This window comes from Heptranchias perlo, chromosome X (genome assembly GCF_035084215.1).
Source record: "Heptranchias perlo isolate sHepPer1 chromosome X, sHepPer1.hap1, whole genome shotgun sequence".
Lineage (NCBI taxonomy): Eukaryota > Metazoa > Chordata > Chondrichthyes > Hexanchiformes > Hexanchidae > Heptranchias > Heptranchias perlo.
The window spans coordinates 4,578,205-4,591,482 of record NC_090370.1 but is presented as its reverse complement, the minus strand read 5'-3'; the positions used below and the strand labels follow the sequence as shown (position 1 = coordinate 4,591,482).

Genomic DNA, 13,278 nt, shown 5'->3' with positions numbered 1-13,278 from the left:
AAAGTTAGCATGCAGGTACAGCAAGCAATAAGGAAGGCAAATGGCATGTTGGCCTTTATTGCAAGGGGGTTGGAGTACAAGAGTAAGGAAGTCTTACTACAATTGTACAGAGCTTTGGTGAGACCTCACCTGGAGTACTGTATACAGTTTTGGTCTCCTTATCTAAGGAAGGATATACTTGCCTTAGAGGCGGTGCAATGAAGGTTCACTAGATTAATTCCTGGGATGAGAGGGCTCTCCTTTGAGGAGAGGTTGAGTAGAATGGGCCTATAGTCTCTGGAGTTTAGATGAATGAGAGGGGATCTCATTGAAATATATAAGATTCTGAGGGGGCTTGACAGGGTAGATGCTGAGAGGTTGTTTCCCCTGGCTGGAGAGTCTAGAACTAGAGGGCATAGTTGCAGGATAAGGGGTCGGCCATTTAACCTGAGATGAGGAGGAATTTCTTCACAGACAGAGGGTTGTGAATCTTTGGAATTCTCTGCTCCAGAGGGCTGTGGATGCTGAGTCATTGAGTATATTCAAGGCTGAGATTGATAGATTTTTGGAGTCTAGGGGAATCAAGGGATATGGGGATCAGGCGGGAAAATGGAGTTGAGGTTGAAGATCAGCCATGATCTTATTGAATGGCAAAGCAGGCTCGAGGGGCCATATGGCCTATTCCTGCTCCTATTTCTTATGTTCTGTGGACTGACAGGATGCAGGTTTGTTCTTTCACTCCATGGTGCAATCTGATGGGGCTCTGCCCCATTGAAAGGCATCGAGGAGATCCAAACATTGCAATGTGAGAGAAATTAAGGTTTTGAGCACCGAGGCTGTACGATCTGAGGGAATTTGATGAATGTAAAGTGCAATCAACAGCAAAAAATGGATAGGGTTGGATGTGGATTGGATATAGAGAAGAAACCGAGTGGAAAAAGAGAATATAGCCCTGGGGAACCCCTGCTTTGATAGAAACAGAGGCAGAGATTCAGCCATCAACTACTGCACAGAACGATTTGAGAAGGAACTTGCGGGCCATGATTATAACGTGGCAAAACAGATGAGTTACTTGAGGCGGCGACTGTAAAGGCAGGCTTTGTAATACATGTAGATGCTGTGTGATGTTTAACATAGGTTCGTTTCGCGGGCTGCGTCTGATAAACTGCCGGTTACTTTTCAAAATAACACAAACACGTCTAGGAACAATATGGTTCTTTTTATTAAAACTGCGAGAAATGTTGAACGGATGTGACGAAAGTTCTTCGAGTTGAGAGAATGTGAAGGGTTTATTACTGGCGCTCACCCAGGTGACTATTTCTGCCCGGGTCTGGTCTGGTCCGCACCATTGGGACCAAACTTTCAGATCGACAAAAACAGAACAGATAAGTCATCGTCCCGAACAAACTACCTTTTCTACGCGGCTATAATATGAATTAATATATTTTCCTGGAATTTTTTTGAGTTGAGGGGAAGCGTGGTTTTAAATCGACTTGAGATTTGCAGCCACTTCCTAATTCCCTAAAAAAAAAGCAAAGGCTTTCTTCAGGATCCAGACGCCAGCAACGCCCTCTAACAAAGGGCTATAAGAGAGGGAGGGAGGGAGGGAGGGAGTGGAGAGCTCGCTTTCACTTCTTACTCTTGACAGGCGGCGGGTACAGCCTTCTGTCCCGATTGTTCTTTTGGAGAGCGACTCTTTGACATTAGCGAATTGTGTTCGGACCGAACGATTCGCTATTCGCCTGAGCCCGGCTTTACTGCAGAGTCAGGGAGGAACCCCAGCCGCTCGCGCTGAGATGACTTGCCGTATCCTTTACTGAATCACGTCCACTTATTTTTCCATTTTTGTATGTTGTGTTGTTTTTTAAAAAAAAAAATCCCCTTCTTTGTTTGTGTTTAAAATAAAAACCATGGATCGAAAACCCAGCGCTCGCGAGGAGGGGGCGCCGGCCTCAGTTGGCGGGACCCCTGAGGAAGCCGGGGCTCCGAGCCTGGCAGTCACCGACATGATGGCTTTGTTAACCAGGTTTGGTAAAACCCTCCTGTGGCTCATGCCGATCTATCTAACCGGTTACTTCGGACTGAGTGTGAGCTTTCTGGTTTTCGGGCTGATGCTGTGGATGGGCTGGAAAATGCGGAGGGAGAGCAAGCGGAACAAGCTGAGGGACGCCTTCTATCTCCTGGAAAACGAAGAGACCGTCACCAAAAAGAGGACAAACAAGAGTCTTCCAGCTTGGGTAAGGGATGAACAGTAGGAAGTTTCGCAGTGCAGAGAGAGCAAGAGTTTTTAGTTACAAAGTTTCTGCATCTGTAGGGAATCCCAATTCTAGTCAGAAACATTATTGGGGTAAGAGGGTTGCGCGGGATCCTAGTGCCGATAGAATCTATAATTCCAGATGTGCGTTCATATCTTTCCAACAAATATATCTGCAGCAGTGAAGAAACTTTAAAAAAAGGATTCACATGGGTACAAGGTGTGTGTATGTTTTAGAAAATATCTGCAATGATCTTAAATTCAGATATTATTTATGCAGAATATTCCGGTTTTTATATAAGGGCTGTGATTGAATTTCAATACTTTTCTCTATAAAACCTATCCCTCTATATGAAGGGTGATTTGTCGTTGTATTTCTGCGGATAAAGGTTGGTAGTGGTGGGGTGGAAGTTCCAAAAGGGTGAGGTCATACTACTGCATTCTGACGAATATACTTTTTACATTGCATGCCTTTGTTGATAAAATATTTTTAATTGTAGCAGATTTTAGGATGGCTTGTTCTTTTGGATAGTCTTCCTGATTAGATTTGGTAGACATTCCTTATTATGAGAGGGTTGCTGTGCAGAAGTGGCTCTGAAGCAAAAGTACATTATTAATGTTGCAAGATTTGGAACAAGCTTGCAATTCAGTGGAGCATGGAAACCTCGATCCCAGAGATTGCAGCCACCGTCCCATTAAAGTCGAAGTATCCGCATTAGTCACTAGTACAGAAATTGAGGTGGTTAATCTGTAAGAGGGGAGGGGAAGGGTAGAGACAAAAGAATGCCTGTCAATGCCCGTTCCCTCCTCATTCTAGGTATCAGATATACTACACTGTTGAAAATGAAAAAAACATTTGCACAGAGTCTACTCCTGTCACTTGATAGAACACTTTTGATTTTTATGGGATTCAGTCACACTGGATGGTGTTGGAGCACTGATATTCTAATTCATTGCATCATAAAAAGATGGGATTTGTGTTCCCACCCATGATTTCTCAGGGAAAGGTACTAAGTAAAGTCACTTTTTTGCAAGGAAGGAGGGAATGTTACCCCCGACTTCTCTGATGCCTGGCTCCAAGATGTACCCCCTGGGCATTCCCCAGAGACCTAGAAGCAGATTACCTGTTTGCCCTTTCTGCTGGTGGAGTATGTGTGGCATGTGACCCAAGTGTGGGGGGAATCAAGTAATTTATCATGGGAGCAAAACAGGAGTCAATCTTATTTGGACACCACATTATTGTTTTTTTAAAAAAAATTGAGGGTGATATTCTCTCAAGACATTTTCTCCCCCCTCTCCTCTCTCGATTCTCCCTGCGCCACACATCATTCCTGACTGAGAAGATGATCTGTGTCCAGGAGACACTGGGCTTCTGTTCAGTCCATTCCCCAGGGGCTGCAGTTCTATGGTAACTCACTGAACGAAGGATCCCAGGTATGAACCTGCATTGTACCACAACGTAGCACAGTGCATTGGGGCAAAGTGAAGGAAGTGTTGAAAAAAATGAAATACTGAAGGAACTTGGCAGTTACCGAGTTAAAAGCACTCCATATAAAGTATGCTGTAAAATCATTTGCACTTTAAATGAAACACAGATGGACAGGCTACGAGGGAACAATACAGGGGGATTCTGGGACACTAATATTTGGTTATGGAGAATTTGCAGGTAAATTGGAAGCAGTATTATTTGGGAACAAATATCAGCTTCTTTCAGTGTCCAGAATTGAACAGATGCTGATCCATGTTCTCTCAAAGCAGGCGCTCGTTGATAGAACCAGTGGCCGATGTTAATGGACTTCAAATTGGAGCCTTTACCTGACTTGAAACAACAGGTCTCCTCAGAGAGCAGATTGCACTGCAGTAAAAATCATGGATTCTTAAGTGTTTTGTTTTTTTCAATTTCAGGCGAAAGATGTAAGTGAGGAAAATACTTATTTTTTGTGAACAAAATGCTTATCAAGCTGAGGCATATTATTGCTGGGGAATGAAACACTTTTAGTTGTGGCACCCAGTGTCAGTATCAGGCAATGTCGGGTCAGATATTGTAGAGTGAAGCTTCCTTTAGTTTGCCCCAACAATGTTCCTCAGTCTGAACTCTAGAAGAGCACCTCCTAATGCATTAGTGAGACATTTCCATTTAAACTCCAGCCTGTGGCCTTTCTGAGTGAGATTGCTAATTTAATGAATGAATACTGTGATGTGGATTTATATCCAAAGTATAACAGCCTCTGACATTATATACACCGTACACTATTGGACTGTGGGGGTGAAAGTTCTTTTTTAAAAGAAAATGGAAGATTGCCTGTATTTCTCCGATGACTTGCGAACAAAATTGCAGGAATGTGTGAGTTCTGAGAATGCAATTTTGCTAACTATGGTAGAAAAACAGGCTTTCTCCTATTTTTTTTGTTAAAAGAGGAATTTCATCCCCTATCTTTGATAACATACATTCCTCACTGTAGCAGGCCCCTATATTTCATCAGCTCTGATATTAACAAGTCCTTTCTCATTAATAAAGGAATCATATTAAAATCTCTGACACACACCTCTCACTGATACGTTAGCAAAATGTACAGTATGAAAACATCAATATCAGAATGCACATCATTGAATGGAAATAACGCTCAGTCAACCCATCATGCATTCTGACATCAGTTGTGAATGATTGACTCAGGAATATGGGAGCCCAAACCTTTGGTTTTCTTGAGTTGCCGAATGTTTGCTTGTGCTATGACAGACATATTAACTGTAAGATGGACAGCACTTAAGCAGTTTAAACAGACTCGTCAGTAATGTCCTGACAGACCCACTAAGTAACCAGCCTTGGTTCACAGAGACCCTGGTTGGCTGAGTTTGTCAAGGATTGTTGCAAATTTAAAAGAAGTTTGGCAACAGCTTCAGGCTCTTTTGAAATGATTACAGTAGTTTAGATAAGTGTCTACAGGATTCAAACATTGATTGGCAGACCACATTTTTACTCACTGTCATTATACAGAGGATATTGAATGGTAAGTCACTGAACATGGAATTTACTCCCTCTGCACAAGCAGCTCATGGGTGCAAGTGAACTGTATGGGTTCCCTCTCCTCACGTTGCATCATGTGAAACTATATAAAAAAAGAATAAGCTACTTAAGAACACACAAGTGGATCAGGCAGCAATCAGACTTGCAAGCCAGAAATTGCTGTTTTGAACAATTGGATTGATTTGGAGAATCCAAGATAGTATCATGCATCTACCATAGTCTTAAAAATAACAATGTTTCTGAAGAGTTTAAGGGTGCAGACTTCAAGTTAATAAATCCACTCTGGAACACTGTAAACCTGGGGCTGAAAATCTGCGGGTTACAATTCCCAGTGGTAATGTTAGAATCGGGCCCACCAGCGCTGACCCTGCCAACGTTTCCAGGATCGGTAGAAGGGCACCTCATTACCATGGAACAGGCAGGTGCAAGTTCCACTTCAGACACACCTGCCTGGTCATGGTGGCCAGATATTTCAGCGCCTGCCCACCCTTGCCGGGGGTTGCCCAGCTCTCCCTGCCCCGACCTTGGCCATGTTCTCTTCAAACCCCTTGGTAAAGGGACCAATCTTTTTTTTAAAAATGTAAACATCCATCTTTTCAAGGGCCCATGTCTGGCCTTATGGAGGCTGGTATACCTCACCTCACTGTACATACAGTCCTCCAGAGAAAGGCCAGGTATCGAGTGAGCTTAAGGAGTGAGCACTTGGTGTAGGGTGTTCCCTTCCTTGGCTTCATCCCTTAGAAGGCTAACAGGAAACTCCCAGAAATGGTGCAACTGGATCTTCGCTGTTTTCCAGAGGGATCGGCTGGTCTCTCACTAGAGTTATGGCAGGAGACTGGCAGAACCCTTGAGGAATTTTGGGGTCTCTGTTTAAACTGTTGCTGCATAGTTAGGATGTGAGAGCTTTAAACTTAGCTTTTTGGGGCTTTCTTGAGGGTTCAGGAGTTGAGTTGTACAGACCAGGAAAATTCCAGGTTCGGTCTGTGCTGATCTCAACTGGGGCAGCAACAATTGGCCTCGGGAGATTAGACCCTGGTCAATTTTGCCTTCCCTGGACTAAGGAGGGAAAAATTGACCAGAATTCCTGCTCCTGATCACAATGCAACAACCTTTCTGATAATATCACTGGGGAAAGCAGTAGGTCTGCACTGCATTGCATCCCCCAGAAGTCATGACTGAAACCTAGAACTTGATGTGGGGTGGGAGCCATCGAGGTGAGCCTGCCTTCTAGTCTGTGTGGAGCAGCTGATTAGAACTCCCCCTTTCTACATGACTGTGCCTTTGTCATTTTAACATGATCATGATGAACTGTAGATGATTCTCTTCACAATCTCCTCTGTAATCATGTGTGTGTGAACTGCAAAAGTCCTGACGATCGAGAGGTCCCTACAAACTTCAATACCGAAAAAATAGGAAGAGTCAATTATTTTTCTATTGCAATGATAATGTTTGATAAAATGATATTTCACACACTGTTTGAAATTGGATTTTCAAAATTAATTTATATCTAATCCACAGAAACACCCTCCACATCTCATAAGTATTCATTTTTCTGCTCTCCCCAAACCTCTACTTATGTTGCTGTGAACCAGTTGCTAAAAGGTGCCTGAGAGTTGCTCGAGGATAACTGCATCTACTCTGCGAGTAATGCACTGCTTCCTCTCAGTTCTTTTCCCCCCTTCCAGGCAACTGAGTGAAGATTAGGAACCCAATGAACTGGGGGATCAATTTGTCCCACCACCATGGCATTATCTATGAATGAAAAATAGGTTCAGGTCGTTGTTTCCAAATTATCTTTGTTTCCAAATTTCCATTAAAATTTCTTGTTTTTCCACAGAAAAGCTCAATAAAATTCAGCATAAGATTTTTAATTTCACATTGCATACTGGTAAAGGATAAAGTTTCAAATTATCGTTATCCCAGAATCTATGATTTTAACAGTTCATTTTATTTTATCTCCACCATCTGACCAGTTTCCAGGATGTTTCCCCTTATCTGATCAGAGCCATCAAGTGCTTTAGAGCGATCGTTACTCCCCCTTTTGAGCAGATGATATCACTCTACTTGTTGCTGGCTGAATATCAAAATTATATATATATAATTATATGTGTGTGTGTTGGAGCGGTGTGTTTTTTAAAAAAAACTACTTGCATAATGCAAGGTTGTTAATAACACACAGGGACTTCCTCTCTTTAATAACATCCAGACCCTATTTTATGACTAGCTTTGATTTTATCCTGGTAATTTTTTTTCAGGATCCCTTAATATCCTGGTTCTTACTCATCAGTACTCTTCCCTAATGCACACGCCTAAAACCTTTTCTTCAACACACACCCATATTAAAAATGTCTTGGAAGTGCATTTTGTGATCTTTGCTCTTGGACACAGTGTCTGGAGTAGAACAAAAACATGGCCCACAACCTCTGCTGGCAATGTGTGTATCTATCCATCCCTCCCCCACCTTCTGAGCTCCTTGCAAACACGATTACTGTACTTCCAAAAGAACTGTGCTCTTTCACCTAAATTTTCAAACTGCTTTGCCCAGTTTAAGAAATCTGACACCTGCTCTGTTTATTGTTTGTTCAGCGTTCTAGTTTCCTCCATGTATCTCAGTCAGCAGTAACAAGCATGGTGACATTATCATTCAGTGACACCGGCAGGGCGTAGCTAATGGCTGCTGCAGTAAAGAAGAAAGCATACTCTTTCCAAATTGTTTTTATTGTGATTTCTAAAAAATGAATTAATGTCAAGAACATAATTTTGGAGAAAGGCCCTATGTTCTAATTAAAGGTTATTTGGAGTTTAAAATTCTCCTTTTGAGCTTTTTTAAAATGGGAGGTCAATTATTCGGTGTCATTTTGATTTACATATCCTACCATCAGATCTATAGAGAGATATCAGGTTGTATTGGAGCAATGTTCATTTTAAACATCTTTCTCTACACCCCTTTATCTGCCAGCTCTCTTCTACTCCCCACCCTCCAGCACTTCTTCCCTCCACCACCAATAGTGTACATTGTAATTGATGCATTAATATAATGAGAATGTTCAGTTAGCCTGGGAGGCAAAAGATAAACTGCCAGGAGGTAAAGCTTTTGTTTTCCTCGAGGCAAGAGCAATATGTGTGCAATTGAAAACCAACCGTGGGAGCAGCTTTTAAATTAATTTTCACTTGATTGCTGCAGTCTGAGGTAATGTTCACTATTTACTTGACATTAACGGACTGTGATGTACTTGACTTTGGCAAGACTTTCATTGAAACGTTGATATATGTACATGTATTCGTGATTCTAAAAATCCCAAGTCATGGAGTGAGTAATTTACTAATGCATTGAACTATCTTGCAGGGGTGGATTAATGCCTAGGCCCATAGGGCCTGTGCCCAGGGACCTCAGCCAAATATGGGGCCTTTGCCAGGGGTCTGTTGCAAATTAAGCAGTTTCATTTAAGTGTAGTATATTGTGATATGATTTGCTTTATTATTAATGCCGTGTGTAAACATTCTGGGGGCCTATTTCTTCATGCATTTTACTACACATTTGTGTTTTAATGGATCGGGCGTGTTGTGCAGAGAGTGTGGAGGGGCCCCAAATGTTCTTGGTGTTCAGGGCCCTGAGAATTCTTAATCTGGCTCTGACCTCTTGACATAGCAATGATATATGCTATGACAGAAGAAATGTGCTGCAGCACAGTTAATCTGCACTCACAGCTGATTAAACGTCATTATCAACGACAACAACAACTTGCATTTATATAATGCCTTTAACGTCCCAAGTTGCTCCATAGGAGCGCTATCCTAGGCTACCCTGATTGCTCAGTTGTTTAAGTACATTAAGTACGGAATTGTGCCATACAGTCCAGGCAGGCCTGGCTTCAATCGCTGATCTGTGCTGATTTAGCTGATTTCAACCAGGACGATGATAGGAGAGCTACAATTGGTATAAGTGCCTCTAGGCAAAGGAATAAATGGTTTAGGAAATTGCTTATCTTTGGACATTGGATGAGGACAGAACCATTCTTGTTCACGATGCCCTGCACTGTTGAATAACCTGATGGCACTCCGGTCAAGACTCAAATGGAATAATGGATGAAGTATTATAAACTGGGCAGTGTGGCAGGAAATCTAAACAAGCAGTGATTTGTAATCACCAGTACACATTCCCCAGGGTTTGAAGAAATTGACTGCAAATATGTATGGAATTGTATAAATGCACTGCGTAATCCATATGAATCTATACAGACTACAGATTTCCTGTCACATCAGATGTGGATGGAACCATACCCCAGCTTGGTTCAGCACTTTTAGGAAAAGACAGAATATGAGGAGGAGTGGGGGGCGGGAGGAGGAGAAATTCACTATCTGTTCCCATTTTTTAAATGAAAATACGAAGCATCAGTTGAATGGAAGGATGTCTGAGGAACACTGTAGAGATTCAGATTCCGATATTAGATTCTCTGCCGTTATTTTTAAGATTCAGGCTTTTAATTTTGTGTGTGCAGTAGTTAAATTCAAGTTGGAAGCATAAATCTTTTTTTACAAGATTTTAAGTGCTGTACGCACAGAATATGCAGACTGAAAATTGAGATTTTTATCCCATCTGCCTCGTGGAATTGGAATGCAGGTTTCAGTGGTCAAAGGGCAATGTTTGAACCCACTATGTTCCATGGTTCCCTAGAGTGATAATTATCTAAAATGTATTGCAGTGATGGGACTTTGAGTAGCCATAGTGTTCAAACGGAGGACCACTGACTAGGAAGCCACTGGCTTGCATCCCAGTCCAATTGGCAAAGGTCTGGTGAGATCAGAAGATGGCAGATAATTCTTCAGTGACAAAGATGAACTTGTGCAAAGATGGGTGAAACACTCCAATCATGTCATGACTCATTTATCGGAAGTGAGAGAGCAAGTGATCAATGAAAATCAGCAGCAACTGGTTCATGAATGACTGTGAGCCCCAATCACAATTGATGAAATCAGAAAGGTTGTGCAAGTTGTATAGAATGGCAAGGCACCTGGAGGTGATGGTATTCTCACAGAGGTGTACGGATGTGCTGCCGATGTTATCATCTCACAGCTAAAGAAGACATTCAAAAGAAGATGGAAACTGATGTCTGCCACAAGATCTGAAAGATGTCCTGCTTATCAATAAATGTGAGGGAGACTTGTCAAATTCTAACCATGGTGGCTAGCTCTCTTGTGATCATCTGAAAGATGCTTGTCAGAGTGTTCTTGAACAAAATCATCGTGTCAGTCTTAGAATATGTTTTGTCCAAGAGTCAGTTTGGTTTCCACATTAACCACAGCACCACTGTCATGATCTTCACACTTGCCCGAATGCAGGAGAACCAAGGCTTGTTCACGGTGTTTGTTGACCTAACAAAAGTGTCTGACACAGTGAGTATTGTGCGATATCCTGGCAAAGTACAGATGTCCTGCCAAGTTTGTCAGCATTGCCAAAGGGCACCATGATGGTGTGCGCATCAGAGTGATCTCGGATGGAGACTGTTCAGAAGCTTTTCAAGTGATCACTGAAGTGAAACAAGGAGGTTTTACTGAGTTTTTCGCTGCCAGTTGTGGGAAGCACCACAACTTCTTGATGAGAATCCTGGCATCTCCATCAGCTTCAGAACAAGTAGCAATTTGTTCAATCTGAATCTGTGGGCTCCGTGAAGTGATCATTCACAGACTTCTATCTGCTGATGGCTGTGCCCTGGTGGTTCAGTCAGAGCATGACTTCCAATTCATCATGGACCAATTTCTATTAGCAGCTGGGAGCTTGGGCTTTACCTACAGCCTTGACAAAATGGGGGTGACGTTTCACCCTGCTCCTGGTGATCAGCACAGGAATCTTGGCATCAAGTTGAAGGCCAACAGCTGAACATAGGTCAGCAGTTCAACTACCTTGGCAGCATTACTGCATCTGGCACCATAACATGGATTGCGTGAACTGTATGACAAAGGCATATGTTGCATTTGAAGACTGAAGGAAAGAGTGTTTGAAAAGTGTCACCTGAAACTGGCGATGGAAATCAAGATATACCAAGCCATGGTTCTTGCCACTACCCTGTACAGCTGCGAGATATAGTCTGTCTACAGATGCCACCTGAAGAACTCAAAGTTTACATGTACCATCTTAGATCAATATTGCAGGTCTCGGGGCACAGTCACATAAAACAACAAAGTTCTCAAATGACCAACATACAGTCTACGGTGATGAAGGCACAGCTTCATTGGTCAGGTAATGTCATCCAAATGGACAACACTAGCTTGCCAAAACATGTTGCGATGGCAAAGTGCTTAACCGTGTACACAATCGACGGTCAATGAAAGCACTATTCTTGAGGCGATTCTTAAGCGCTGCAGACAAACTGAAAAGAAGCAGCCACAGATCGCTGGAGATGGCACAGTCCAGTCATAGCCGGTATTGCTGACTTCAAGATGATGAATGAAAAGAACAATTGCAGGACCTGGCACGAACCATCAGCGATTGTCTGTTCTTCAAGAATCGGCCTCTAAGCCTCATGTTGCAGCAGAAATCAACATTTGTTAAAACCACAGCTTTTCTAATAACCCTACAGTGTCAGCGATGTCCCTTTAACAATAATTCCATTTTGAGGTTTCACAGGAACAGTAACAACATCCATCACAGTCAATTGAACAGTCATCAAACACATTTAACATTGAATAGAAGAAGCTATAAGCCTGGAACAAAGGCTGGTTGGGGCTGTTTAGACCAGTTATACTGAGATTCAGAAACATAGCTATCATGGGGAATCCTATGAGCTTGGATAACCTCTGCAACAGTACTGTGGAGTTTTTGTTTTGCAAGACAGCACTTCCTTTGAAGACCGTTTCAGTTGTTGATGCCAATAGACTGTTTAGACAAGAATGTGAACACTTAAAAAATCACACCCAGCGATTATCCTAAATAGAATAACTGTGCTTCTCACCCTATTAGGATGCAGTGGTCTAAGATAGTTGTTCTGCGTCCATCCCAGCGAAATGAATATTCATATTAAGCCGTAGACACTGCATTAGAATGAGGATATGACTGGAATGGTGCAGTCCACTCCATTTCAATCTGTAGGGATTGTACAGAATAATTTCTGGTACATCTGTATCCAATGGAATTGTTACTTGCAGGCCTGATAATGCCTCATCTTTCAAACGGGTGCAAGGGGAGGAGGGACAGGAAAATTGGCCCTGAATTTTGATTAAGATTTTTGTTTTTGTAATTTGTGGCTTATTGGATTTCACAATAACAAAACTTGCATTTCAGCACCTACAATACTAGTATTCATAATTCAAATTATTAATGTAAGGCGTCTTACAACACCAGGTTATAGTCCAACAGCTTTATTGGAATCACAAGCTTTCGGAGCTTTCCTCCTTCCTCACCTGACGAAGGAGGAAAGCTCCGAAAGCTTGTGATTCCAATAAAGCTGTTGGACTATAACCTGGTGTTGTAAGACTCCTTACATTTGTCCACCGCAGTCCATCACTGGCATCTCCACATCAAATTATTAATGTTATGGCTGCCTGAGGACTCTGCTGGTAAAGGCAGGGAGTAGCTGGGCTAAACTAGAAAGTTCGATCCCATGTCTGTGCTGGCTTAAGCTGATCTCAGCTGGGATGGCAATAGTGAACTCAGTGCTCTGGGTCAGGGAAAGGCAACATCAGCCAGCGACCCCTGCTGGGTAAGTACTTGAGTGGACATTGAGTGAGGAGAAGATCGGGCTTGGTTGTAATGCCCTCTGTGGTTGAATAGCTTATTGATACTCACTGCCTAGGCTTATAAATAGAAAAGTAATGATACCTGTGGAACTATACCCCAGCATGGAGTCAGCACCTTCAGGAGAGGAATGGGAGGAAAAGGATTACTGATGGTGAGAATGTGAGTGGTCAGATGGATCTGTGAACCCATTCTAACATTGTCACACATGCTTGAACAAACACAAAGCTTCTTATGCAGGCTTTTTACCGATTGACAGACCTGCATATAAAAAGATTCCTTTTAACT

General features: G+C 42.4%; 1 protein-coding gene across 1 annotated transcript in view; it reads left to right on the top strand.

The window, feature by feature from the left end:
• Positions 1-1,592: 1,592 nt before the first annotated feature.
• esyt1a (extended synaptotagmin-like protein 1a) overlaps positions 1,593-13,278 on the top strand; it is a 124,145-nt gene continuing 112,459 nt past the window's right edge. The window contains exon 1 of the mRNA XM_067976547.1: positions 1,593-2,216. Within this exon, the coding sequence (XP_067832648.1) occupies positions 1,890-2,216 (327 nt within the window). The 5' untranslated portion in view covers positions 1,593-1,889. The remainder of the gene's footprint in view (positions 2,217-13,278) is intronic.